The sequence below is a fragment of the Ambystoma mexicanum genome, chromosome 13 (assembly GCF_040938575.1).
Source record: "Ambystoma mexicanum isolate Mex_15411 chromosome 13, UKY_AmexF1_1, whole genome shotgun sequence".
In the NCBI taxonomy this organism is placed as follows: domain Eukaryota; kingdom Metazoa; phylum Chordata; class Amphibia; order Caudata; family Ambystomatidae; genus Ambystoma; species Ambystoma mexicanum.
In genome coordinates this window covers 194345995-194371497 of record NC_090938.1, presented here as the reverse complement: position 1 = coordinate 194371497, position 25503 = coordinate 194345995, and the positions used below count along the sequence as shown (strand labels likewise).

General features: G+C 46.8%; 1 protein-coding gene across 9 annotated transcripts in view; it reads right to left on the bottom strand.

Moving 5' to 3' along the window:
- Nucleotides 1–692: 692 nt before the first annotated feature.
- PPP1R12B (protein phosphatase 1 regulatory subunit 12B) overlaps nucleotides 693–25503 on the bottom strand; it is a 1230188-nt gene continuing 1205377 nt past the window's right edge. For all 9 annotated transcript variants that reach the window (XM_069633604.1, XM_069633603.1, XM_069633606.1 and 6 more), the window contains one exon: nucleotides 693–8207. Coding sequence is in view for 3 of the 9 variants with exons in the window: in XM_069633606.1 (XP_069489707.1) it covers nucleotides 8121–8207 (87 nt within the window). In the remaining 6 variants the exon portion in view is untranslated. The remainder of the gene's footprint in view (nucleotides 8208–25503) is intronic.

Below are 25503 nucleotides of genomic sequence, written 5' to 3'. Positions count from 1 at the left end.
CGTGGGTGGTGAAATCTCAGAGCTATTCTTGGAATTAGAGTGATGACGGCTTTCTGGGGGGAAATGAATAGAAGAGTTGCAGGGTGAGCGTGACCTCGTCCAGTACCACTGCTAATGGTCCTTGCGGACCAGTTCCTGTGCAGGGTTCTCAATCATAGTCTTCTTGACCATCTGGCAAAGAGACTTCAAAGGAGTCCTCTTTCCACCTTTGTAGTAGAACGTGAATACTTTTGTGGCACACTCCCTGAGGGTCTTTGAATGAACAGACGTGCAGGGTCCGCAATCTTCTGCGTCAGTGGTCTTACCCGAGGCACTTAAGGTATGTCCTGTAGAATCAGATATGGACATGCGTTCAGCACCAGGCTTGAAGCAAGAGCCTCTGCAGGATTCGGCATGGCATATTTGCAGTGAGGTTAGCCTAAGCTATGTGGCATTCTAGAAGTACACCGAGTGTGCAGAAAAAAAGAAACTGAGGTTATGAGGAGCGGCGGCCCATATATATTGGCCCCGACGTCATGTCTGGTGTGGGAATGCACAACACTGTACGGAGTCAACTCGAAGCTACCAAAGTCAGCTAGCAACAGAGATAGAAAATCAAAGATGAGGAATCTGTGGGTGGAAGGAATCAGTTAGAAACACGGAATATACCGTCAGCCACCCCACTAGCCCATAAACATAAAATTCAGAGCCAATTTTAAAACACTTTACTTGTTTATTTATAAATACCGGTGTGTGTGTTTCAGACATCATACACATGTGAAGGTTATTCCCAAACTTCAACCATGTAATACTTATATAATACTACATCATCATAAACAATATTAATAAACAACCAATAAAACGGAATCTTCCTTCATCTCCATGTTTGAAAGGCCACTCAGATTGCATAAAGGTGCATTCCCGTCTCAACCCCATTGTCAGACCTGCCGCTGCACTCTATGGGTTGAACCGATGTTCAGATCTAGAAACTATGGCTGGAATGAGTGAGCAGGGATTGGAGGGAAGGGGGGAGCTACACCCCATATCCTCCAACTCGCGGGACATCCAGATGCGCATGCCATTTGCTTTAGCTCGAACGTGTCATACAAGAAGTGTGCATAGAACACCACAAGAGAAAGGTGCAACGAGGTGGGCCTCAAGCTGTCCAAACAAGCGATGAGTAACAGTGAGCTGATCTGCAGTGACCATTTACAGACACATTTTAGAAAAGAGGCTGTGGAATAAAAGCAATCCTGCAGTGTCCTGCATGACAAGTAGAACAGGAATCCTCAAAAACACACACAGACACAGACACAGACACACAGACACACACACAGACACACACACACAGACACAGACACAGACACAGACACAGACACACAGACACAGACACAGACACAGACACACACACACACACACACACACACACACACACACACGGAGTCCATTGTGGAATGATAATGCCAAGCCCAGAAGACATTAATGCTGTCGCTGACCACAACTTAAATATTGTACCTTGGGAAAACAAATCTTCCTACCATGTTCATACCACTTAAACATAACATATTATGGGGGATACTGTACAAAGCTAAAATCAGATTGGATCTTGACGGAGGACATAACTTGGAAGAACTTTTCCCAAACGCGTCCCTTGCCACCCCTAAATGATCCACTAGAAGCATTGATTCATCGGTGGGTATGTCACAAGAGAAGGAGGAGAACTTGACTGATGGGACAGCTTTGAGAAGAACCCCGTTTCGCTCCAGCAGGGAGGTATACAAAAGGCCTAGAACTAAGGCTTCCTAATTTCACAGAATTTATGGCATATCACAAAGATGTTCACATTCATGGTTACATACTTTTAACTAGCAACCCACAAATGCAGTTACTGCCACTCTGCAGGCAGTCCCTTTACTAATTTCATGAGGCTAGAACTTCATCTGTTCTGCACAGATGCTGCACATATCAATGGAGCTTCATGATTTTAGCGTGTCTGCCAAGGGAACAAACAGGGGGAAACTTGGAAGTTAAACCACAGACACCCTTACAAAATAATAAGCAATACACCCTGACTTTAAAAAACTATGTGCAATGCACGCTTAAAAAATGTGCCTATTGAAACTCATTTTCAACTCTGCATTGGACATATAACTTGAGTGGTTATTTACTGGCGCCTTCAGGTACTCTTCTAGGTCATATGTTGGCCTCTAAAGAACATCCTGCATATCGCCTACGTAGCCATTTCGACTCTGTTTATCCTCCAGCATACAGAGTCTAGCCTCTCCAGGTACCTTCTCACCACCGTGGCAACATAGCCAGTCTTTTGGGTCGTTTCACTTTCTGACTGCAAAGCCTGGCCTTGTGCTCTGCTTCTCATTAACAGACTGTGCAGTCTTGCCACTCTGTAGGTCTCTCCAGACTCATTGGCTGCAAAGCCTGCCTATTCTGGGGATCTTCACAGTTTAATTACAGACCATGACATCCTTCCATCACTGCCTGCATACATGGTAACCTACATTATGTGGCCTCCTAGTGAGCCATAGTTACTACAGAGCATGCCACTCTGGCCTATTCCCCGTCTTATTGGGAACCTGGTCTCTTTGGGTCTGAATGCAGAACTCTACCTTCTCTGAAGACCTTCAAGCTTGGCCTCCACATCCAGAGACTGCCTGGTCTGTCAGCCATAAGCAGTGCAGAAGGATCAAAGGACTCCGCTTAAATATAAATTCCTGCTCCCATCTTTTCCCCCCTTTACTTTGATTCAATTCTTCCTTCTTTTGTGGAGTTTGTTAGAGGAGCTCTCTGAATGTACTGGTATCTTAGTTCTAAGGAAATGGCAAGCGCTTGACACTCCCTCAAGACAGAGCAGGAATGCTGCCCACTTCCACAACCTAAGGTAGCCAACTTGGTATACAAAAGGTTAGGCCACACTTCACGGCCCTATCATTCTTGCTATGGTTCTCAAACATTTACTGATACTCAAAGCGAGTGACATACATGACTATCTTCAGGACATGAGCAGCAGGGATGCTGGCACACCCAGAGGAGAGGCATAGCAGGCAATGCATTGACAGGTTGAGAAAGGACCAGTGTTTCCTCCTTCACATCCGATCCAGTCAACTAAAGCCGCGGATGCTGGACCAATCAAAATAGCAATACATTATGAGGCAGTTCATGAACAGCTTCACTGCCAATGAATGGCCAGGCGGTAGCCCATTTTATAGCACAATTATAGACATTTATTAAGTAGATATAATTGAACCAAGACCAAAAAAAGGGAAGTGGTAATGGGGCACGTACACCATTCCAAGTAAAATAATGAGCAATGGTAAATACGTGTACACTGCATCATTCACCACCATTAGAAACCTATTCAAATAATTCTTGTTTATCTCACAATATTAATGAGCTGCAGAAATGTGCTCTTAATCAGGTAATTTTTGCGAACAACTCAACTGTGGTCATAAGTAGCTTACAGCATTTTTAAATATGCTACTATACATCAAATCGGTCTGTAGGTCAAATCGGTGTGTACGACGCAATGGTTCCTGTAAATTACGCCAGCAAACGTAAAAGGCCATTTCCCATAACAAATGATATGGGGTGCGTGACACGGGTGATGTACATCTTGTATTTACAGTTGAATGATGCCTTTGTCCATTTTGGGGGCCGGGCCAAATGCATTTGGCCAAAATAACTGAATTCGGTCAGAGTTGGGGGGGGGGGGGTGGTCGGGGTTAAGAGAGACTATGCGATTACAAATCAGATCTTAATATTCTGTGCTAAGAAAATAGCCACATGTACCACAAATTAATCTCTAAATGAAAAGCACGAGGTCTGTTAAAACAGTTGGACATATTTAGTACATACAGGCAAAAAGAACTTGCACACGTGACCAGTTTTAAAAGAAGCATGGGTATGTTCAGATGAGCCGTACTATGTACAAGGAACAACTGCCACTGTCATATAAACACTGTTAAAAATGTTGCATAAACGGCATACATTTGAAGGTGTGCAACATTTTAAAAAATGACAATTTAAAATCAACCTATGCATTTAATTACATTAAATACATTTCACTTCCTCAGTGTCTGAAGCATCAATATCCATCTTTAAATTCAGAAAGGGGGAAATAAAAGTCAAATAAAACTTAACCCCACTGTAAAAGCAAATATTTCCATCTGTTAATGGCTATAAGCTCCCAAGACATTCTGTCCAAAGTAGTCCTCAATTTCAGGGTTCCCAGGCTAGACTTTTATGGCATCCAAATGGTCAAATTCATGGATATGGTTCCAAGTGGCCAAAGAATCAAAGACGCCCACCAAGAGGCAAGGGCTGGAAGGAGGCGATACTGCACAACTATGGATGAATGCTGGCAGAGGACCAGGATAGGTCACTGCAGACGCACGCAATGGCATAAGAAATGCAGAGTGTTGCTTTTTTGAAAGGGCAATTGAAAATGTGGGCACCTTTCAAGGAGCATTAATTGCATAGTTCAAAAGTGTCACCCAATATCGAGCTTCGAATGTGGTTTGTTACAATGTGATCTCATTTTTTTTTAGCAATTATTTTTTAAAAAAAAAAACAAAAAGGGGAGGCAAAGACATGAAATCAATCTCTCCCAACCATATCTCTGCGCCACAGAACTATCACCAGAACATACACAACGTAAAAGGTTTCAAAAAGGCTCTCTCGATGCCCGCAGAAGGCTGTGAGCGTACATTCACCCCAGATCAAACGATGCCAAAGGCGGGACTCCAAATGTGGCATGCCGAGTTCACGGACCCACAATCCAGCTCACTGAATGCGGTCTTTCTCAATGGACCCATTTAACAAGGCGATTTGGGGATGGGGAGATTAGGAAAAAACATTATCCACAATCCCACAGAAATTATTGTAACAAAGTGATGAGATTCTTGCATTAAAAATACTGTGCATTCTGTAAGCAATAAGCATAGGAGAATTGAGTTCAAGAGTCTCTTGCTCAGAAGCAATAGATGGGGTTGACGGTCTTCGAGGCAAGTTGCGATACTCTTCCTGAAATGAACCCTTATGAGAAAGATGCTACTGAAAAACTGAGGTGAGAAAGTCCTGCAGCGGCAACAGATTTATTCCAGCCTTCTAGACTATGGCATTATCTTAATCTGGGACCTCCTCCTTACATCAGACATCATGGTGTTAATGAAAAAGCTTAAAACACCTTTCACCCACAATCTACTATGAGTTTAGTGCCAAGGAGCCCGCCAATTTGGTGGACATCATGCTGTGTAGGTAAGTAACACAACCTGCAACTTATTTCCTCATGCCACCACCCCCCGGTTGCTCGCCACAGATCCAAAAGGGTTGCCGGTTGGTAGTTTTTTGCATTCTCAGCTGTTGAAGCTCTCGTAGAAATATATCAAAATTGCGTATGCAAAGCCACAGTATAGCTTTCGGGTGGGTTGTAAGAACAGAATTTTGCAGCAATGGTGAACCTCGACAGTGATGCTACACATCAGACATACAAGCCATCAGATCCATGAGTTGTTCAACGCGACTATGAGAAGCAATCCAATGTAACCACCACTGCCATTGCCAAAAGTGCAAACTATAATTAATCTGAAAGCAAAATGTGGAAGTTTTCACACCCATACACCGAACACAAGCTTAAACTGCGGCTGTTGTGAAGGATCACCAGGTCGGCTGTTGGGTGCTTCACTTTGGTATCCAGGTTTCGATCTATCAACTACGGTCTACTTTCAGGATTGCTCGACTTGATACTCTGCCAAGCAATACCAAAATGACCTTGGAACTGACAGCAGGATTTTCAAGTTGAGGCACGCTAGCCAATAGACCAGAGAAGGAACCTAATGCACCATTCATAGGACACTGCAACAGCAGCATGTCGTTAATGAGATCCAACTACCATCTTCAATTGAGCATAGCTAAAGTTTCCAATATATAGTTGATCCATTAGTCAAATTCAGTAGCATGTAACACTAACTGCAACGTTTCACTTTATGGCAAATAATGGCCACTGGTGAAAAGATAAGTCACTTGGCTCACATCTGATGAACATTGGTACACACAGAACCAAGCTCTCTTATTGCAACACACCTAGGGGCCTGCATGAGCTGTATGAATCGCCAATGACACAGACTAAACCACAGGCCTATATCGGGCACAAGGAGGTGCCCATCTTTTGGCAATGTTTAACAATGCCTGTGCCAACCTATGCTGGGACAGCACGGGTTGGACGCTTGCCAAAACAAGTCAGCCACTCTTATCCTAGATGCCTAACACAAGCAATTAGACAGGGCAATGTGTTGCAATCAGATACATACAGTGCACACACACACACACAATGTTCTAGTACCATTGACTGACAGAACTAGCATTTTAAGTTGGATCAGACAGAAAACAATGGCCCATCCCAAGCAATAAGCAAAAGATGGCATCCTATGCGACATGAACACTGCCATCATACCTCCAATCAGTTTTAAGGTGAATTAAATGCATTAGCTCTCAGGACCACAATTAATGGCATATCACCTACCAGCTGACCCCAAACACACCCTCTCCAAGCCTTACACACTGGGAGTTAGCTAAGATTAGCACACCAAGGACCTCTTTCTTTCCAACAATGGCACAAGAATGCTTGTGGGGCCCATTACACATGGCAGACAAAATGTCAGAGGTCCATTATAACTGGGAGTAAGCACCTATCTTAAACTTGAAAAACGTGCTGTCTGCATGTATTAACTTGTAACTTACGCACCAGGACATCTGGTACATTGCAAGATCCATCACTTGCCGCATCCATGGATTTAACACTCCTCAATAGCACTGCATGTAAGCTTGCAATAACACACAATGGCCTTTCCACCATGATTCAATTGCTCACCACTGCAAGACATTTCAGAAACCAATAGAGTGAAGCACCACATAACAATGGAAAGAAGCATTTACGCACAGAACTGTATCACCACTATACAAATCGTTTAAGAAAAGTCAAGGTTTGGCCTCAAGGGAAAGGTGCTGGGCCGCTATTCCAATAGCAGCAAAGAAAACTGAAATACATACAAGGAAAGAATGGTTATTAGAAATTATTGTATAAATACTGAAAATAATTAAGCTGCACCCCATTGTGATCTCTTTAAATTAAGGCAAAAAGCCCAAGAACGTCCAACTAATCAGAGTTGCAGTGCTCTTGTCCACATGCTAATGTATAGGACTGCTCTCATACAGCCAAGGGGTTATGCTCAACCTGTATAAGTGTTGAAAAACAAAGTTTAGAATACACTTTCAAACGAGTAAGATTAAAAAGATATAGTGTTGAGTCACCCTAGGCCAATCCCTTATGATCTAATATGATGGCTGCATTAACTGTTGAGCTCATACTAAGAACAATAGACTTTGATTTGAAGAGAATTTAGTGCAGTCTTGCAAAAACTGCTCAGGAATGTAGTGCATATGGCAAGTTAATTGGGCAACCTAAGAAATGAGCACCGGCATGGCAACTAGCAGCAGGTCTGGGGCAAAGCTCCCCAGATCTCAGACTCATTCACAGCACCTTTGACATGTGTGTACAGGCTAGATGGTTTGCGATGCAGGGTGGCGGATGCAGACCCATGGATTTCTGGAACATTAGATGTGGCTAACAACGGTGAAAGGAACTTCCGGAACGCTGGTGACACCGAGTTAGTCTTCAAACATTGGTTGAATCGTCTCAACTTCCCAACTGTCACCATGTCCTATGACTTCCAGAAGAATTCTGGTGTTCTAGCGACTTTTGTCTGAGCCTCCTTCGATGTTGTGAATAGGGCATCCTCTGCGAAGCGGGGTCCAAAGAGATAACACAACCTCTACGGTCGCCAACCAATTCTGTCATCTGGCACAGAATTAGGGCCCCTTGGTGGCAAATCAGGTTGCCATGAAATTCAAGGTGACGTGAGATTCTCCATTTGGACAGAAGGATGTAATTCGGGAAGAGCATCCTGAACGTTCTGTGAGTGGTGGAGAGAAAAAATAGGATGCTGGCAATCCCATTAGCTAAAACAGTGTCCATGCTTTCCATTTCGGGTAATGGGAGGGAAAAGGGTTTATCTTGTGCAAAAGTGCCCTTTTCCATCTCTGGCCTCGGCCTCCTCTGCAGGAAATGCTTATTTGGAGAGCTTGCTGATGACCCGTATCAGAGCTCCATTCTCGTCTTTCAGCCTTTGGTTGTCAGACTTCAGATCTGTCAGAACCTGCAGCAGAAACGAAGAGACACAAAACAAAGTTTAGTTTAAAGCTTGAAAAAGTAGCGTTGAAGGAAATATCTGACATTTGGTTAGACTCAAACATGCCCATCTTAAAGAGAAGTTTCCACTCAACATTGTTCTTCATCACTTGTCAAGTGCTGTAGCCAACAATTAGTACTTCTTCATATAGCTCCCCTTTCACCCCCTCGCCATGCATTATGTAACAAGGGACTTGTTTGAAATTGGAGACCCCAATAATGAGGAGCCATCTTTAATTGAGAAAGTGGGAGGAAAGTATGAGTATAGATTAATGGTGAAACCAGTTCTACTTTTTTCTCCCTTCTGAAAGGAAATGACTTAGAATTCCCCTGTCCGCTCCCCCCATAGTTACCAACCAAGTCCCCAGTTAAGGTTCTGACAGAGGGTCTGGAAACCAGTTAGGACACAGGGGAGGGTACCAGAATCACAGGGATCCTGGCCATTCCTCAGCTCGCAAAGCAAAAGGTATTCCGCTGACTCGTACTGGAAAAGCAGCTGGAGGAGTTGGTATGAAGACATTGCTCAATGACTGCCAGAAGTGATTCAAATGGGTTAATTGATTATAATTTAAAAGAGATACAGATAACCAGGCTTCGATTAACAGAATATATGGATTTTATGTTGCAAATAAATTGTGGAGGATGTGTTCAGCACACAGTGTTGCTGCAAGTCTTGATTCAGCATACTTAAAAAGAAACATGGAACCAGTCAAACTAATTGAGCAGTTAAGACAGGGAATGTGTCCAGTTATCTGGTTGCTCAAAACATGCAGGATTGCCAGAAAATGTAGCAGGCAAAATTATCTATGTCTACACAAAAAAAAGATACACATTGGATTGGCGTTTTCCAGAGTTTGCCGCACCTAACTCAGCAAAAATGGAGCTTGTGGGGCATGGGAGGAAAGTTAAGCCCGTGTGGGACGTTCTGCTTGACCACGGCAAAGAGTAACTCTAATCTTATAGATTGCTCCATGCTTCAAATAGTTCTCAGTGAAGGTTTTTGGCCAGCAGGACTCCCTCTAGCCCAGCAGTATTCAATCTGTGGGCCATGCCCAACCTGGGGGCAGGGGGGTGGTGCAGCTACACGCCAGGGGGGTGGGGGTGCTGCGGCAGACAAAGAAATGCCTTTTATTTAGCCGCACCAAGCATGCGCGATTGAGAGCCAATATTCCCGCCCCCCCCCCCCCACCCGATTGCACATGCTCAGTGTGACACATTGTGGCGTGACCACGAATCAGGAAATAAACAGCCTGGATGCACACTTTTCACCATTTAGGCCGCGCGTCTAGGCTGTGGTCTTCCAGCCTGTTGCTGCCCAGCAACAGCGAACAGCTAGCCCAGATGAGTGTTTCCCGCTGAAGTCCCCCTTCGCCCCTCTCCCCCTGTGTACTCACCTGGGGTTTTGGGGCATGGGGGGCGAGAGCGGGACCAGAGCACCACATTGCCAGCCACCCTGCACGAATCTCCCCTCAGAGTCAGTCCCACCTTGAAGGAGGTGGACACCATGGCTTCCAAGGTGGGTCCATGGAGGGAGAGGGGTACAGGGGGACCAGCAAAGTTGGGTCCCACCCTGAGGTGGGTGGGGTCCAGGGTGTCAATTTGCTGGTCTCCCTGTGCGCCCCTATCCCACGACCTACCTTGAGGGCCGCAGGGGGAGAGGACGCAAGCGGGACCCTCACCAATTTTGTTTGTTGATTTATGGGTGCCCCTGCATCCCACTCCTACAGACCCACCTTGAAGGCAGTGGGCACCAGAGCTTCTAAAATGGGTCAGTGGAGGGGACGGACACAGGGGGACAAGAAACATTGTGCAGTGGGTGCCACCCCCAGGGGGTGGGGACCAGGGTGCCACTTTGCTGGTCTCCCTGTGCTCCTCACCCTCCATAGACCCACCTTGGAGGACGGCCGGGGAGAGGAGGCAAGCAGGACGCCACCATTTTTTATTTTTGTTTTGCTTCACATGCAGAATGTGCTGGAAAATTAAATTATATTCTGCTTTCATTTTTTCCCCTAAAAAAACAAAAACTGACCTATTGGTGTATGCAAAATAACTTTTCAAAAAGTTTTTCAATTGTCGGAAACCCCATTGCAGAAAACGAGCATGGAGCAGCAGACACGTCTTTACTGGGGAGCACGTTTGCATTCAATTTCTTAAAAAAATTAAAATATGTACGTGGCTGACCATTAAGGTCCTAGGTGCTGAAAATCTCTAAATCTGAACACGGAATGACTTCAAAGAAGTTATGGCTCCACTGCTACAATTTGATTAATGCACCAATTTGTCATGCATTTTATTGACCAAAGAAGCAGCCATTTATGGAGAAGCTGTCGAGTTAAGATCAAGTTTCAGTTGTACAGTGTTGCCAGAGCTCAGATAGCTCGGTCGTTAGAGCATCATACTTTCAATCTTAGGGTTTCAGTCCCTGTATGGCCATCACTCCTCTTTTACAAAAACATGCCACTGAAAATATGATTTGCTCATTAGAATATTTGGTATTGATGATGCCATCGAAACCTTGGGCAATACGACTATACAATAGTGCAGTCCAGAGTTCTTGGACGCCCTCCTGTCTCGTTTTCAAACAAATATGTTCAAGCCTCTGCTGGTGACTCAAATTGCCAATTCGAACTGTGACAAGATTTGAAGCCTGACTCATGCACCGGTTGGCCCGAGTAGCTCCCGGGAAGCTGTTGGGGGAGGCTGTGCCCTAACTGGGAGAGAATAGTGTGCAAATATAGGCCAGTGAAATGAGTGCCGTCTGGTAGTGGTGTATGTTTTCCCAGTAGAATTGGTACGGGCAGTTTGGTAGGTCTGATATTTTTTTATGTAATTTCTAAATTGCAGCGAAACAAATTAGCTCCATCATCCCAACTAAGACAGCAGACAAAGTCCCCAGCAGCAGTGGCAAAATCAAAAATCCCGACATCCGTAGTATGACCTGTCCAAGGAAAGAAGGCCTTTTTTAAATAAAAATAAAAAACGTATTTTACTATGGCTTAAGAAGGTGCAGCAATTTTAAAGGTATACTTAGAAGTCACAACTAAGATTAGCTTGACCCCAACAGCTACCTGGGGCTACACTTGACGCTTCTGGCAGCTATCTGATTTTAAATGTGTAGTTTTGGGAATGTGTTTACAGGAAAATACAGACAGGACATGCCCAAGGGACATATAAGGCACATTGTTTAATATGCAAATAGACAAGTGTAGTTTACATCTTGCGCTCACCTTACATTAGCAATGCGCTGTGGGCAGACTTCTGGAATGGACGATAGTGATGAAATGCATTCCTCGCTACAGCATATCACTGCCTATTTCACATGCTAGCTATTCTTGCTGACTGAAGCAGGACGACACTTCACCAATTTTCAATTGGAGTCTTATTTAAGGGGAGCTCCCCAGAGCCATCCACAGCACTGACTCTTCGTCTTTTTACAAACTCCAACCGTCGCAGTGGTCACGTGGCTCTCGCTCCAAACATGGACATAGAGCGCGTGTGACTGTCGCGAGGAACCAAGTGATTCCTTACACTGACCTCTTCCTGGCATACCAGCTCTGCTCCTTTACCAAAATAAAGGACTTTGCTCCACCCCCGTCCGATAAAAAAAAAACAATCCCACTTTTGGAAGCATTCATGGGGAAGTGGGAACGCAAAGAGCTCAAAAGGGCCATAACTGGGAAGTTTTTCTGTGCTAAATCTTCAGACTTGCCGTGTTACTTTCCAGGGTCACCAATCATTACAAGAAAAGGCAGTCACTACCATTTATGCGTTCGAAGCCAGTGGCATCCTCTGCAGGTTTTGCCAAAGCGAAGTCCAGTAAGGAGTTTGTCGGAATAAGCTGGAGCATTGTGTGGAATATTTAAGTGACCAGCAAGCATGTGCCATAGCCAAGAATCCTGCAGAATGTCCGTTGTACAGTTATTTTTAAGTGCTGTAAAATGGAGGGGTTGTGGCAATGAAAGCTCAGTTTTCCAAAAAGATGCCTGGTTAGTTTTTTGTGAAGCGATGGGTAAAACAGCTTCGGGTGGGTCTGAAGGATTACTGGAGGCAAAGCTAGAATTTCTTTCTTAGAGGACCACCATTTAATGCCCCAATGGGTTGTGGCCAGCACAAACAGTCAGCAATGTCCCTTGCTTATATTTGCATTGTGGAACTCAGATCTTCAAACGGGAATCCACAGGACATGGAGAATACTACAGCACTTCTTAGATGACCATGTTTTTTCCAGCCTGAATTTTTGCTAAACAGCCTTCTGAAGCATGTAGGATTTTGTCACAGTTACATTTCTCTAAAACATGGTTTGCATTTTTATATTGGAATTATCGTTTTCAAATCCTTCTGTAACTCATCCGGTACGTAAAATCCAGGTCAACAATAAAGCACGTGAAAAGGCATTATCAGAATTTATTTTTCATAGGTGAGGAACCCATTTTGAAACGGAGTGCTTATTTTTGCCCTAAAACAGTTTCAAAAGCAAGGCAGACGTAGACACTGAAAGAAAAAAAACCTGCAAAATCCAGGAAGTATGATGCCACATATTTAGACTTTGGATTTACTTCCATTGGGGTCGGAAGTGAAACGAGGCCTCAGTGTTTTCAGGAACTTTGGCCAATGAGAGCTTGAAACCAACCAAATTAAGACGCCACTTGAAAACAATACAATCTCTTGGCAAGAGCAGAGACCTCTTTGCTAGCAAGTTACACATAACCAGTCAGCAGAAAAGTACAGAAAAAAGAATGCTTCTAGTCCAGCCAGTGCATTGAAAAGCATCATATGACATTGCCTACCTCCATGCCAAAAATAAACTGAGGCTGAGAAAGTCGCTCTACCAGAAGCCATGGCAATATGCAGGTGAATGGATGTTGAAAGAGTAGCGGACAAGCTGAAAACGATTCCTCGGTCCGACACTACTATCAGCAGCCGTATGTCTGAGATGGTAGAAAATATCACTGCACAATTATTCGCATAGCTGAAAACCAGTCTCTTTGCATTACAGTTGGATGAGGCAACGGATCTATCCAGAGACGCTCATTTAAAAGCCTATTGTAAGGTACTGTGGGACAAAAACCATATTGGAGGATTTTTTGTTTTGTAAGGTAATTAAAACCAGGGCAACAGCATCAGAACTGTTTGACATTTTAAATGATTTCATGAGCAGCCACAATTTGAAATAGGAAGCCGGCGTAGGAATCTGCGCGGCTGGTGCACCTTCAATGTGTGGAGATAGATTATGGTTGAAGACCAAAGTGTTAGTAGTCACTCCACATGTTGCATGAACGCCATGCATAATTCACCATGAAGTGCTTGCTGCTCGGAATATGGACAATGAACTTGCCAATGTAATCCGTTCAGCTGTAAAAATGGTTAATGCCATCAAAGCACAGCTGACAAGAGCACATCTCTTTTCAATTCTGTCTGCAGAAATGGGGGGCAGAAGATGATTTGCTCTTTCACAAGGAAATCAGATGGCTGTCCAAGGGAAGAGTGCTGCAACGTGTCTTTGAACTCGGAAACAAAGTGCAACAATTCCTTTTGCATGTGGACACGGAAAACAAACCATCTGTGTGATCCACGCTGGCTTGTGTTCTTGCCATTCCTTGCTGATATTTTCAACAAGCTAAATATCCTCAATATGTCTTTGCAAGGAGCCGATGTCAATTTACTCTGAATACAAAAGTATTTGTCTTCAAGAGGAAGGTAGACCTCTGGAAAATAACCTTTGAAGCTTTGGTAGCAGTTCCGTTCCCATTGCTTGCAGATGCAATTGGTGACTTGCTGATTATCCTAGCACCAATCACAAGGCACCTAACATTAAAGGTTAAGCTTTGATAAATACGTCCCTGAAGAAAATGCTGGCATCAATGATTGGGTGATGCAACCTTTTCTGGCAGAGGAGGTGGTGTATCTTCCAGTTTATACACAGTAGGAGCTGCTTAAGATTCAGTCTAACACTACCCAGCAATCTGAATTTAGCAACATTGCCGGGAGTGACTTTTGGCTGAAAGTATACCTGGACTATCCTACAATGGCAAGGGCTGCTATACAGTCTCTTACCCTTTGAGTCTTCCTACTTGTGAGAAATACGGTTTTCAGCATTGGCTGTAATAAAAGCTAAATACTGCTCAAGGTTGGAAGTGGATCACAACCTCAGAGTGGCCCTCAAAAATAAAACCACAAATTGACTCACTTTCTTCAGAGAGAAAGGCCCACCATTCCATTATTACTGTTTCGCCGAAAATCAAATTGCCTTTAGCTGAATATAGGGATAGGAATGTATTTTGAGAAAACAAAAGCCCTACTGGAGAATTTGTTTACTTGCACGGTTTCCATGTTTGGATTGGAAGTGAGTGCCCTACTGTCTTGGAATGTCCCGCCAACAAAATATCCCTTCAATATTATGGCACTGCATACTGAGCAGCCAAAGTCTATAAAAAAGAAATGACACCGACACGGCGGGGCAGGGGGGGGGGCAGCCAATTATTTTGTTTTTGCACAGGGGGGGCCCTGGTATAAAAGATTTGAAGACCACTGCTCTAGCCTGTAAGCCTCAAGCTGCAGCCACTAACGGACTCACTTCCCCATCATGGTGCTTAAAATCACAGACTACCTGCATTCAGAAACAACCTTTTCCTGCAAATACTTTTGGAAAATGAATCCCACCTACATCTCCCGCTACTCAGCACACTACACCTGCTCCCTCTGTCACACTTCATTGAACCAATCCCCTATTGTTATCCCATTTAACGATATACAATCGAGCAAGACGCATAACTGTTTTTTTGCTTCAAAACTGTACATTGTACCTTGGTACTCAATCTTTGGAGTGGCCAGCAATTATCAAAGTTCCTCATGAACAGAATGATATCGCAAATTGGGAAAATATTCTGGATTAACCAAGAATTGTCCACTCATTCGGCACGTGTGCCGTTTGGTATTCTGGGATTTACTCCATTGCTCATTCAGCGCATGACAAATGCAATTCCACAAAGTTAGTGGTTTTCATTTCTTCCAATCTTTTATTCTCTGGAATTCATCAATTTATTGTATAGCAAGTGGTGCCGACACGTGTTTCGACCTAACAGGTCTTTTTCTGGTAGGTAATGAGGAGAGATTGTCTTGGGTCCTGCTTGGTGCAGGCAAGTCAGTTAGATACTGGGTAGTCGGGTTGCTGAGGGCTTTGGTCTGCCCAGTTAAATAGTTCTCAGAGGTAAGTACCTCTCGTGATTGTTGAGTTTCTGCCTCCGGGTTCTGCTACCAGAGATGGAGGGCGCAGCAACCCATGGTCCCTGGTGCTCCCAACGAACAAGTTACTCTCTTACCTGGTAACGTTCTTTCGATGGGATGGTCTGACGACGTATTCCATATCTATAACAGGTAAAGTCCACAGCTGTGCTGCTTCGGAAAATCTTTGGCGTCTGCGTCCTGCGTCGATGACGTCGATGCGCCGTCCCAGAGGACCTCCTCCGACGGCCAACGTCACCCGATGTGATAATGAGGACACACAACGCCCATAGCCTCAGTAATAGTTTTTTCCCAGAACGTGTGCCACCAGTTTTCTGCCAGTCAGACACACAAGGCCTTGCGGAACGCAAGCTGCAATCGCAAAAAAAAAGTTCTGCAGCGGGGAAGGCAGGGAGGGAGCGATATGGAATACGTCGTCGGACCATCCCATCGAAAGAACGTTACCAGGTAAGAGAGTAACTTGTTCTTCGAGGGGATTGGGTCCTCCGACGTATTCCATATCTATGACAGACTCCCAAAGCAGTACCAAGCAAGGAGGTGGGAAAGATTTTAGAATACAAATTTAGCATGCCCAATCAAATTGCGGAATAGAGAACTGCCTTGCCAAAGGCCAGATCTTGCCCTCTGATGGAATCGAGGGAATAGTGACGTACAAAAGTATGTACTGAAGCCCAGGTGGCTGCATCACAGATGTGACGAATAGGAACTCCCCTCTGCAGGGCAGTAGAAGCAGCCACTCCTCTGGTAGAATGAGCCCGCAAACCAGCCGGAGGGTCCTTACCCGCCAAGCGGTAACACTCAGAGATGGCTAAAATAATCCGACGAGACAAAGTCTGTTTCGTCACAGCTTGTCCCAAACGCTTTCCAGCGTAACCAATGAAAAGTTGATCGTCCACTCTGACCCGGGACATGCGCGAGATATAAAAGCTCAACGCTCTCCTAAGATCAAGCCTGTGGAGCCTCTCCTCTTCCTTAACAGGATGTGGAGGAGGATAGAACGCCGAAAGAACAACCTTCTGGCTCAAATGAAATTCCGAAACCACCTTCGGAAGAAAAGAAGGACGAACTCTAAGGACAACCCTGTCCTTGTGAAACACAGTGAAGGGTGGCTTAACTGAAAGTGCCTGTAACTCACTCACTCAGCGAGCGGAAGTAACCGCAAATAAAAACTCTGTTTTCAGAGTTAACAGCCTCAAAGGGCAAGAATGTAAAGGCTCAAACGGAGCACCCATAAGAAACTTAAGAACAAGGTTCAAATCCCAACCTGGCACCAAAAAAGGCGACGGAGGGAACACATTAGTGAGCCCTTTCAAAAACTGCGAAATTAAAGGAATCTTAAAAAAGGAACACTCTTCAGACGAGCGCTTAAATAAGGACAGCGCCGCCAGGTAACCTTTAATGGTCCCCACTGGCAAGCCCCTGTGGGCCAAAGAAAGCAAAAAAGACAAAACCATGGGAATGTCGCATTCAAAAGGATCCCCATTCTGAACTCTGCACCAGTCGCAGAACTTTCGGCAACGGTACAGACACTTTGTTGCCGGCCGCCTGGCCGAGAGCAACACCTCCATCACGTCTTCAGGGAGGTCCCAATCCTTATACCTCAACCTTTCAGAAGCCAAACGTGAAGATTGAGGGATCTGACCTCTGGATGGAGAACCTGACCCCCCCCTCCCGTGAAAGCAGATCGTCTCGGTAGGGAAGACGACGTGGAGGGCAGATGGACAAGTCTAAAAGGCCCGGGTACCACGTCCTCCGGGCCCACGCCGGAGCAATGAGGATCATCCGGGAACCGAACCTCCGCAACACTTGCGGGATGACGGGGACTGGAGGAAATGCGTACAGCAGTGGGAATGACCACTCCACCACGAATGTGTCTCCTAAGGCTCGTTTTGGAGGAAATTCCTACGAGCAAAACCTTTCGCACTTCCGGTTGACACTGGAGGCGAAGAGATCCACTTGAGGGGTCCCCCAAAGGGCGAAGTTCTCCAGGAGAATCTCCTGAGCCAGCTCCCACTCGTGAGAGATCGTGCTTTGCCTGCTCAGAGCGTCCGCCGTCTCATTGTCGTCTCCGGCCAGATGAACTGCCGAGATCGAAACTTCCTGCTGGATGGCCCAGAACTCGAGCTGCATCGCCTCCCTGCACAGCGGAAGTGACCCTGCCCCCCCCCCCTTTTTCCCACGCACAGTCGGCAGAAAAACCTTCAGGGCTAGCCTGACGGCCCTCAGCTCCAACAGATTGATATGGAGTCTGGACTCCGACGGAGACCAACGACCGCTGACTGTCAGCTCGTTGGCATGAGCTCCCCATCCCGTGAGGGATACGATCGTCACCTCCGGCCAGGGCAGCCAAAATGGGGCACCCTTCATCAGATTGCCTTTGACGGCCCACCACAGAAGGTCCCGGGCTACCGAGGGCGGCACCTGAACAGGGTCTGACAGCCTGCCGGAGGACTGAGACCACTGGAGCTTGAGCGCCCACTGCAAAGATTGCATCCGCAGACGAGCCTCTGGCACCAGAAGAAGGCAGGAGGCGATGAGGCCGAGCAGTCTCAAGAACTCGGACGCTGGGAGAGTCTGGGCAAACTGAAACTTGTGCACCATCTGCTGAATGTGAAGAGCCCTCACCTGAGGAGGAAAACACTGCCCCAGGGACGTGTCGAGCACTGCTCTGATGTACTGGAGCCGCTGCGTTGGTGTCAAATGGGACTTCTTTAAATTGAGGGAGAAGCCCAGCCTGTGAAGGGAGTGGCAGGTGACGGACAGATGATCCAGGACTTGCTCGGGTGAACTCCCCCTGATCAACCAGTCGTCCAGGTAGGGGAATCCCCCCTTTCCTGAGATGCGCTGCCACCACCACCATGAGCTTGGTGATAACCCTCGGGCGGAGGTCAATCTGAATGGCAGGACCCGAAACTGAAAGTGCGAGTCGCCAACCGCGAACCTCAGGTACTTCTTGTGCTTGGGATGGATCGGCACATGGAAGTAAGCATCCTTGAAGTCGAGAGACACCAACCAGTCCTGAAGTTGAAGGGCCTGGAGGACTTGAGAAAGAGTCACCATCTTGAACTTGTCCTTCCTGAGGAGTTTGTTCAAACCGCGCAAGTCCATGATGGGTCTCAATCACCCGTCTTTCTTTGAAATCAAAAAATAAGGGGAATACCATCCCTTGTTCCTCTCCACTACAGGCACCAGTTCTATAGCGCCTTTCTCCAGCAGGGCTTGAATTTCCTGCGCAAGGAGCGGATCCAGACTCTTCAAAGAGAGGTTCTCTGGTGGTTTGTTGTGAGGCCTCTGCCGAAAAGGAAGACAGTAGCCGTGGGTTATGATCTCCAGAACCCACACATCCGAAGTAATGGCTTGCCACTCTACAAGATGCTGCGCCAGCCTTCCCCCAACCGGTGAACCATGGGACCTGGCCTCATGACTGAGTGGTAGCGGCTGCGGCGTTACCTGAGGGCAAAGCGGCAACTGCCTGAGCGGCCTTGGCACCTCGAGTACCTTTGTTTCCACCTCTGGCACTCTATGGCCTCTTTGACTGCTAGCTCCTCTCGCTTTACTGAAGGAGTAATAGCGAAAGGAACCCCCCCTTCATTGCTGTCCCCTAGGACGAAAAGGCGGAGGTTGACGAACTGCAGCGCCCAACGACTTCGCTGCAGCTTTGGAGGTCTGCAACCTCTCAAGGCTCTCGTCAGCCTTGCTGCCAAAAAGGTGTTCACCGTCAAAGGGCATGTTGAGGAGCCGGGACTGCACATCAGGAGCGAACCCAGACTTCCTCAACCACGCAAACCTGCGCATTACGGTGCTCGCCGCCATGGACCGGCTGACACAATCCGCCAAGTCCAAATCCGACTGAACGGCCTCACACATGGCATCCTTGCCATCCTGAACCATAGCAAGGAAACCATCCCGTTCGTCCCCTTCGGGAATATGATCAGCCGCTAATGCAACACAGTTCCACAGAGTGTGTGTGAAACGAGACAAGGCACATATGGAGTTGGCCGCCTGAAGCGCCATACCCCCAGAAGAAAACACTTTCTTCGCCCAGCCGTCAAAACGCTTGTCGTCCCTATCCGGAGGGATGTTAGGATACGACACCTGCTTTGCCGGGCCAGTAGCCGCCTGCACCACCAAACTCTCTGGGGTTGGGTGCCTAGACAAGTAGCAGGGGTCGCTACTGGCTGGACGGTATTTTCGCGACAAAGACTTGCCCACTGCCGGGAGACTCTCCGGAGCAGTCCAAGCCGCCGCCACCCTTCTCTGCAAAGCCATATGAAAAGGCAAAACCGGGTCAGTGGGTGGACCGAGCTCAAGGATGTCCTTGAGATCATCCTGAACGAACTCCCGTGGGGGAGCTGACCAACCCAAGTACTCTGTAACCCGAGACATAAGGCGCCGATATGACGAATCGGCATGAGTGCCAGGCTCCGGCCGACAAAACTCCACCTCCGGAGGGGTGTCCACTCCACTGGCATCATGCAGTGACTGCCTTAGGTCATCAAACTGACTATGGCCCGAGATAAGGTCATCCGGAACCGGAACCAGGCCACCATCAGAGCCTTTATCACCCTCTGAAATGTACTCCAGGCGGGTAGAGGAAGACCTCTGCGGACCAAAGCAGTGCTGGACCTTAGCCATAGCCTTTCTAGGGGCAAACCCCGTGCCACGGGGCCCCTCCGACACCACCGCCGCCCCGAAAGGCATCGAGGGCACCGAACGAGTCGGCGTCGACAGAAAAGGCGTTGACGTCGAGCGAATCGGCGTCGACGTCAGCTGCAACGCCTCCAGCATCTGCAGCACTGACACAGTCCTCGGAGCCGGAGCTCCGAGCGTGTCTCTCGACAACCTGGGTGCCGACGGCGCCGACGACCCCCTCGAAGACGGAACCTCGAGAGAAATCGTCGACGACCTCGGCGCCACAGGCGTCGACGTCTTCTTCGAAGACGGCACAGGATCACACGGTCTCGAGCGCGTCCAGGACCGGGACCTGGAACGTGCATGGCGAGAAGGGCTACCCTTGTCCGAGCAGGACCTCTCCCGCGAGGTGTGCCGACCACCCGAGCCCGAAGGCGTACGGGCGGTGTCTCTCGACCGGTGCCGACCGACCCCACTCGGAGGCACAGACGGACCGGTGCCCTGCGATTCCAGAATCACTAGAATCTGCTTCCCGAAGGAAGCCCATTCCTCCAGTGTCGCTTGCATGGAGGGATAAGCGACCCGCCAAAGTCGGAGTCCTCGGAAGAGGACGGGGAAGGCGACCTATGCTGGCGCTTCCTGGAATGCCTAGAAGAGGCGGAGGAGTGGCGAGACCGACTCCTGGAAGGAGACCCACCGGACTTCGACGACGACGTGGAGAGTCACCCCTCGAGTCATAGGTCGAAAGACCCGCAGACCTCAACTTCCGGGGCTTAGACACCCGACCTACCGACAGTTTCTTCTTGCGTTCCCGCAAGGCCTTCGCAGTGAGCGACTGGCAGTCGACACAATCGTCCGTATCATGGGCCTCCCCGAGGCACCAGAGGCAGGCGTCGTGCGAGTCCGTGACCGACATCTTGGACCCACAGTCCCCGCAGTTCTTGAAGCCCGGACGCGGGGTCGAAGATGAAAGACATCGCCACAAACAGGTCTTCACACCAACCGAACAGGTTCAACGAACCGAGAAAGAAAACAGCAACTTCAACGAGTCGAGGCGTACCGATATTCACGAAGCGAACACGTTCGCGGAAAAAACGGAACTGAGGCTATGGGCGTTGTGCATCCTACTTATCACATCGGGTGACGTCGGCCGTCGGAGGTCGTCCTCGGGGATGTCGCATTGACGCAGGACGCAGACGCCAAAGATTATCCAAAGCAGCACAGTTGTGGACATTACCTGTCATAGATATGGAATACGTCGGAGGACCCAATCCCCTCGAAGTATGTATACTGGATTAAAAGCCTGGAAATGGACTACTCTTGCATCATGGTTTTGCCTTTAAAGGGTGGTATAAACATTTTGGATCACGTTCAAGTATGCGAGTCAGGTACCAGTGAGTGGTCCTTGCAGGTTTCCCTGGAGCTATAGACTATGCTAATGGCACCATGTACGTCTGCCAATACTTTGAACTGGGTTTGAAGTGGTTACCTCACAATTATATTTTCATTTGATGCATGGGATGTTCTCCAACACACAAACTACTTTTAGCAATGTGTCGAGGGATTGCAGCCAATCAGGTTGCTTGAATCACAGGATTTACCCATTAGTTCATGTCTGCATTCTGAGCAGCCTTGTGCTCTCTCCGAAGTCCACCTGCCTTCAACTCCACATGACTACAAAGTCCTCCAAGCTACCCCATTCTAAGTGCACCTACAAACTAACACTTACCAGACAGCACCATGATCCCTGCACTTCTTGGTCACTGCACCACCCATTCGCAGAAGGCTATCAGAATGGAAGATTAACTCCACACTGAGTGCACACCTATAAATTCCTGATCAACATTTCTTCATATAGAATAAACATGGGTCGAGGAGTGCAGCCTTTGTCTTTCACACAATGCTGTGGAAGTCAGTCAGACTATGCACCTGCTTGTACAGATGTATGTCAAGAAAGCCTTAAATGCTAGATTAGTCAAACACAACTTCTTCCAAGAGGTTGGTGTGAAGCACCAAAATGCAAAAAATAAGCCTGTTATTTTGCCTTTACCCAACCAGGAATGACCAGCAAATTAGAAGAAAAAAAACAAGGAGTGGCAATGCCAAATGTTTGGGCTTTTGTGCAGTCATGGGAAAGGCATTTGCAAGGCACTGTCGTAGTGGAAATAACAGACCATTGATGGTAGAAGGTGCAAAACAGTGCGAGTACCTGAGCACCTAATAGCAGTGCCCACAAGCCTAAACGGTTGACTTTGCCGAATTGTGAGGAACCAGCAATGGACACTGACAGACACAAATGGGCAATGTTCAGTTTCAATGGGGAGGACTCATTCTGGGGTTTTCCTTGGGATTCACTTATGCAGCTTTATGCAAAGACTATTGCCTGGTATACTCTCCTGCCAGAGCTTTTTGCACACATGTAATTGCTTCACAAACTTTATGAGGTGAGGGGTATCCTTCTCTCCCCTTGACCTCGCTCAGGATTTGCTTCCCCAAACTAGTACTGTGGGTCCCAGACCCTTCATGGTATTCCCCAAGTACGTACTGAGGGTCCCAGAATGCAGTTCCCCTTCTAGGGCTTTCGGTACAATGCTGACTGTGCTTTAGTGTCCAAACCCTTCCCCTGGGCTCACCGGCTTTCCGTTTATGGCTTCTCAACATCTCCGGTGGTCGTCTACACTCTGGACAGCATTCCAGCTTTTGCCACCATCAGGAAACACAACTTGTTTCCTCACGCTCTGCTTTACGTGAGCCTCTGCAAAGCGTATTGCTCACCGGGATGTCCTCACGCAACTTGTAGCTGTCTGGACTCCTGCACTGCCACTGGCTCCTTGCTATGCTGTGAGCTGGCGAACTACTGCTTTCAGTTGCATTTCTCCAGTGAGGGAGCCTCTAGCTTTCCTCTGGCACACTGCTGGTGCCCTGGGGAATCACACCCATTTTGGAGGGCCCAATCGGTTCCTTGGGTTGCCCCAGCAGTCCCTAGTCCTCCACCAGCTGTTGGGGGGGGGCAAAGGGTTCCCCCTGCTCTACTCTTGGATAGTAGTCAAGTGCCTTTCTTCTACCCCAAACGAATGCTGCAGCCAAGTCCTCTACGGAGGGCCTATCTCAGACTTCCAGAGTCTTTCCTTGCTTTTATACTGGCTCTGCCAAATAGGATTTGGGCAAAGACTACATTGCGGTCAGTGGTTCTCATTAGGAGTGATCATTGTTGCTCCTGACCTCTTTCTTGCCTCAGTTATTGGGGAAAGACTGGATTGCAGATAATAATTCTCCTCAGGAGTGATCTTCATTCCTCCATACTTTGCACCACAGTATTGGCAAAGTGATAATTTTTCAGGATACTCCTATTTTTCCTTGTCCCAGTACTTTTTAGGGGAATGGGTGAAGTACAACCCATGGTCCATTATGGAAGGGGTGCTTTGTAAGGTTGTGAGAAGGGGGTTTTGGGCCATTTATTGGTGGGGATACAGCATCTCACCCGATGTTGTGTTGCCCACCCCCAACCTCCCCATGTGATTCTCCCTCATATAGCTACCCCCAGTGTCAGGATACAATGTCAGTTGCCGTTCCCTGGCCATATGGGGAGAAGTCACCGCCGAGAAAGAAGTGATGACACATCAGATTAATCAAACAATGCTTGTTTTTAAAAGGACTTTATTGAAGCATAGCGCTTACAATTGAGTCGTTGAAGGCATACCTGATTAAGCATTTTTATTACACCAGTAGCCGGTTTACAACACTAAGTCATTAACTCTCAGAAGACTGCTTTGAAAAAACATTGGCAGGCATGGCGAGTGCAAAGTTTGAGGTCACAGCTTGATTAAAGCTCAACATGTTCTCGTGATGAGGTGTTTTGGGTGGGGAGGGCTTTTGCGTGGTTAGGAGTAGAAACTGGGTGGGAAATGGCCATGGGAAGGCAGTGGGTGGGCAAATAACCAAAACTACAAGCTGCGTCTCCCTCGTGCCATTTCCAACCATTTGTACTGTAACGCAATAGTTTAGGCTTATAGGTGTTGGAAACAACACCTAATAGCCCAAACTAATGAGAAGATTTCGCTACGCAAGCACCTACTTGAAAATGGTGACACTGGTACCTGCAGCGTACAGAATTGAACTACTGAGCCCCAGCTCTGGTCCTCGACAGAGTGCCAAGCTCACCTTCCATTTAGGAATCCTTGTAAGAGTCTAATTGTCAACTAACATAGCTACCAGAATGGGAGAAAAGCCAGGCCAGTCGGAGACGATCTAGTGCTGGCAGAGCGAAACAATCATTGGAACAAACCTGTTTGAGAGTTTTTATTGACCCTGCGCTCCAGAGGCAGCTTTCCTAAGAGTGTCGATAAGAGTGGTAATATATGGATTACTCTACGGTGGAATTCAATGATTCCAAATTAACAAGTCTCTGTTTGGCATTGAAGTCAGTCAAAAACAACCATATAAAGTGCTGAAAATGACCAATTTTTTAAAGAGAACTTTAGGTGTTGATTAGAATTGGATACCAGTAAATTATTTCCACCGAGGTTTACCATCCCTGATTTTCTCTGTCAAATGCACACAATAGCACTTTTTAAATTCAACAACAAAAGCTGCTCAACCTGCAATAAAATACTCTTAAAACTATTTCAATACTTAGTGGTTTAAAATATTTGTAATAAATAGGGTTGATTTTCAAAGGTTTCAAGAAATGTAGTGAAATCTGTATAGTATACAATAACATTAATGTCTATTTTAACTATTTTAACTTCTAAAAATAACCAGTAATTTTAAATTTAAGGCAATTCCTGAAACAAGAGTTTTTCAGTCAATATGTTTCTTAAGTTTTTAAAAGCACAAATATTCAAATGAACAAAATCTTTGCACCAGCGGGTGGTATTTCACAGCCAACAGGTAGATCTTGACAAATGTAACAGGGCTGCAAGGACTGAATAGAATAGAGGATACATGAAGTGTAGATGAGGCACAGTGTTTGTGTAGAAAGGTGGGGTGCAGTGTCAAAGCAGGGAGGGTGACGGGAGGGATGGTGGAGCAAACCAAAGATTCGACCCGGGTTCGTCAGGAAAGGGATACGAGGTAAGGCTTTTAAGTAAAGTATTTTACATGTAGATGTCATTAACCAAAGTACCTTTCACATAGAGTCAAAGACTACCACACAAGTGCAAGAAAATGCTTTCTTGGGTACATGCAATACTAAAGTAAGTTTACACTACAATCATGTTCCTATGGCAACTTTTTGGAGTAAATGCAGGAGAGAAGTCACCCTCTATTCTTCAGAGCATGAACCTCTATTCTACCGAGAGCATCAAAGAGCCTTTATGATCTGATGCAGAGCGCTGACCACACATTTCATCCTCCTTATCCTCATTTTATTATTTTATTGCATGGTCTGG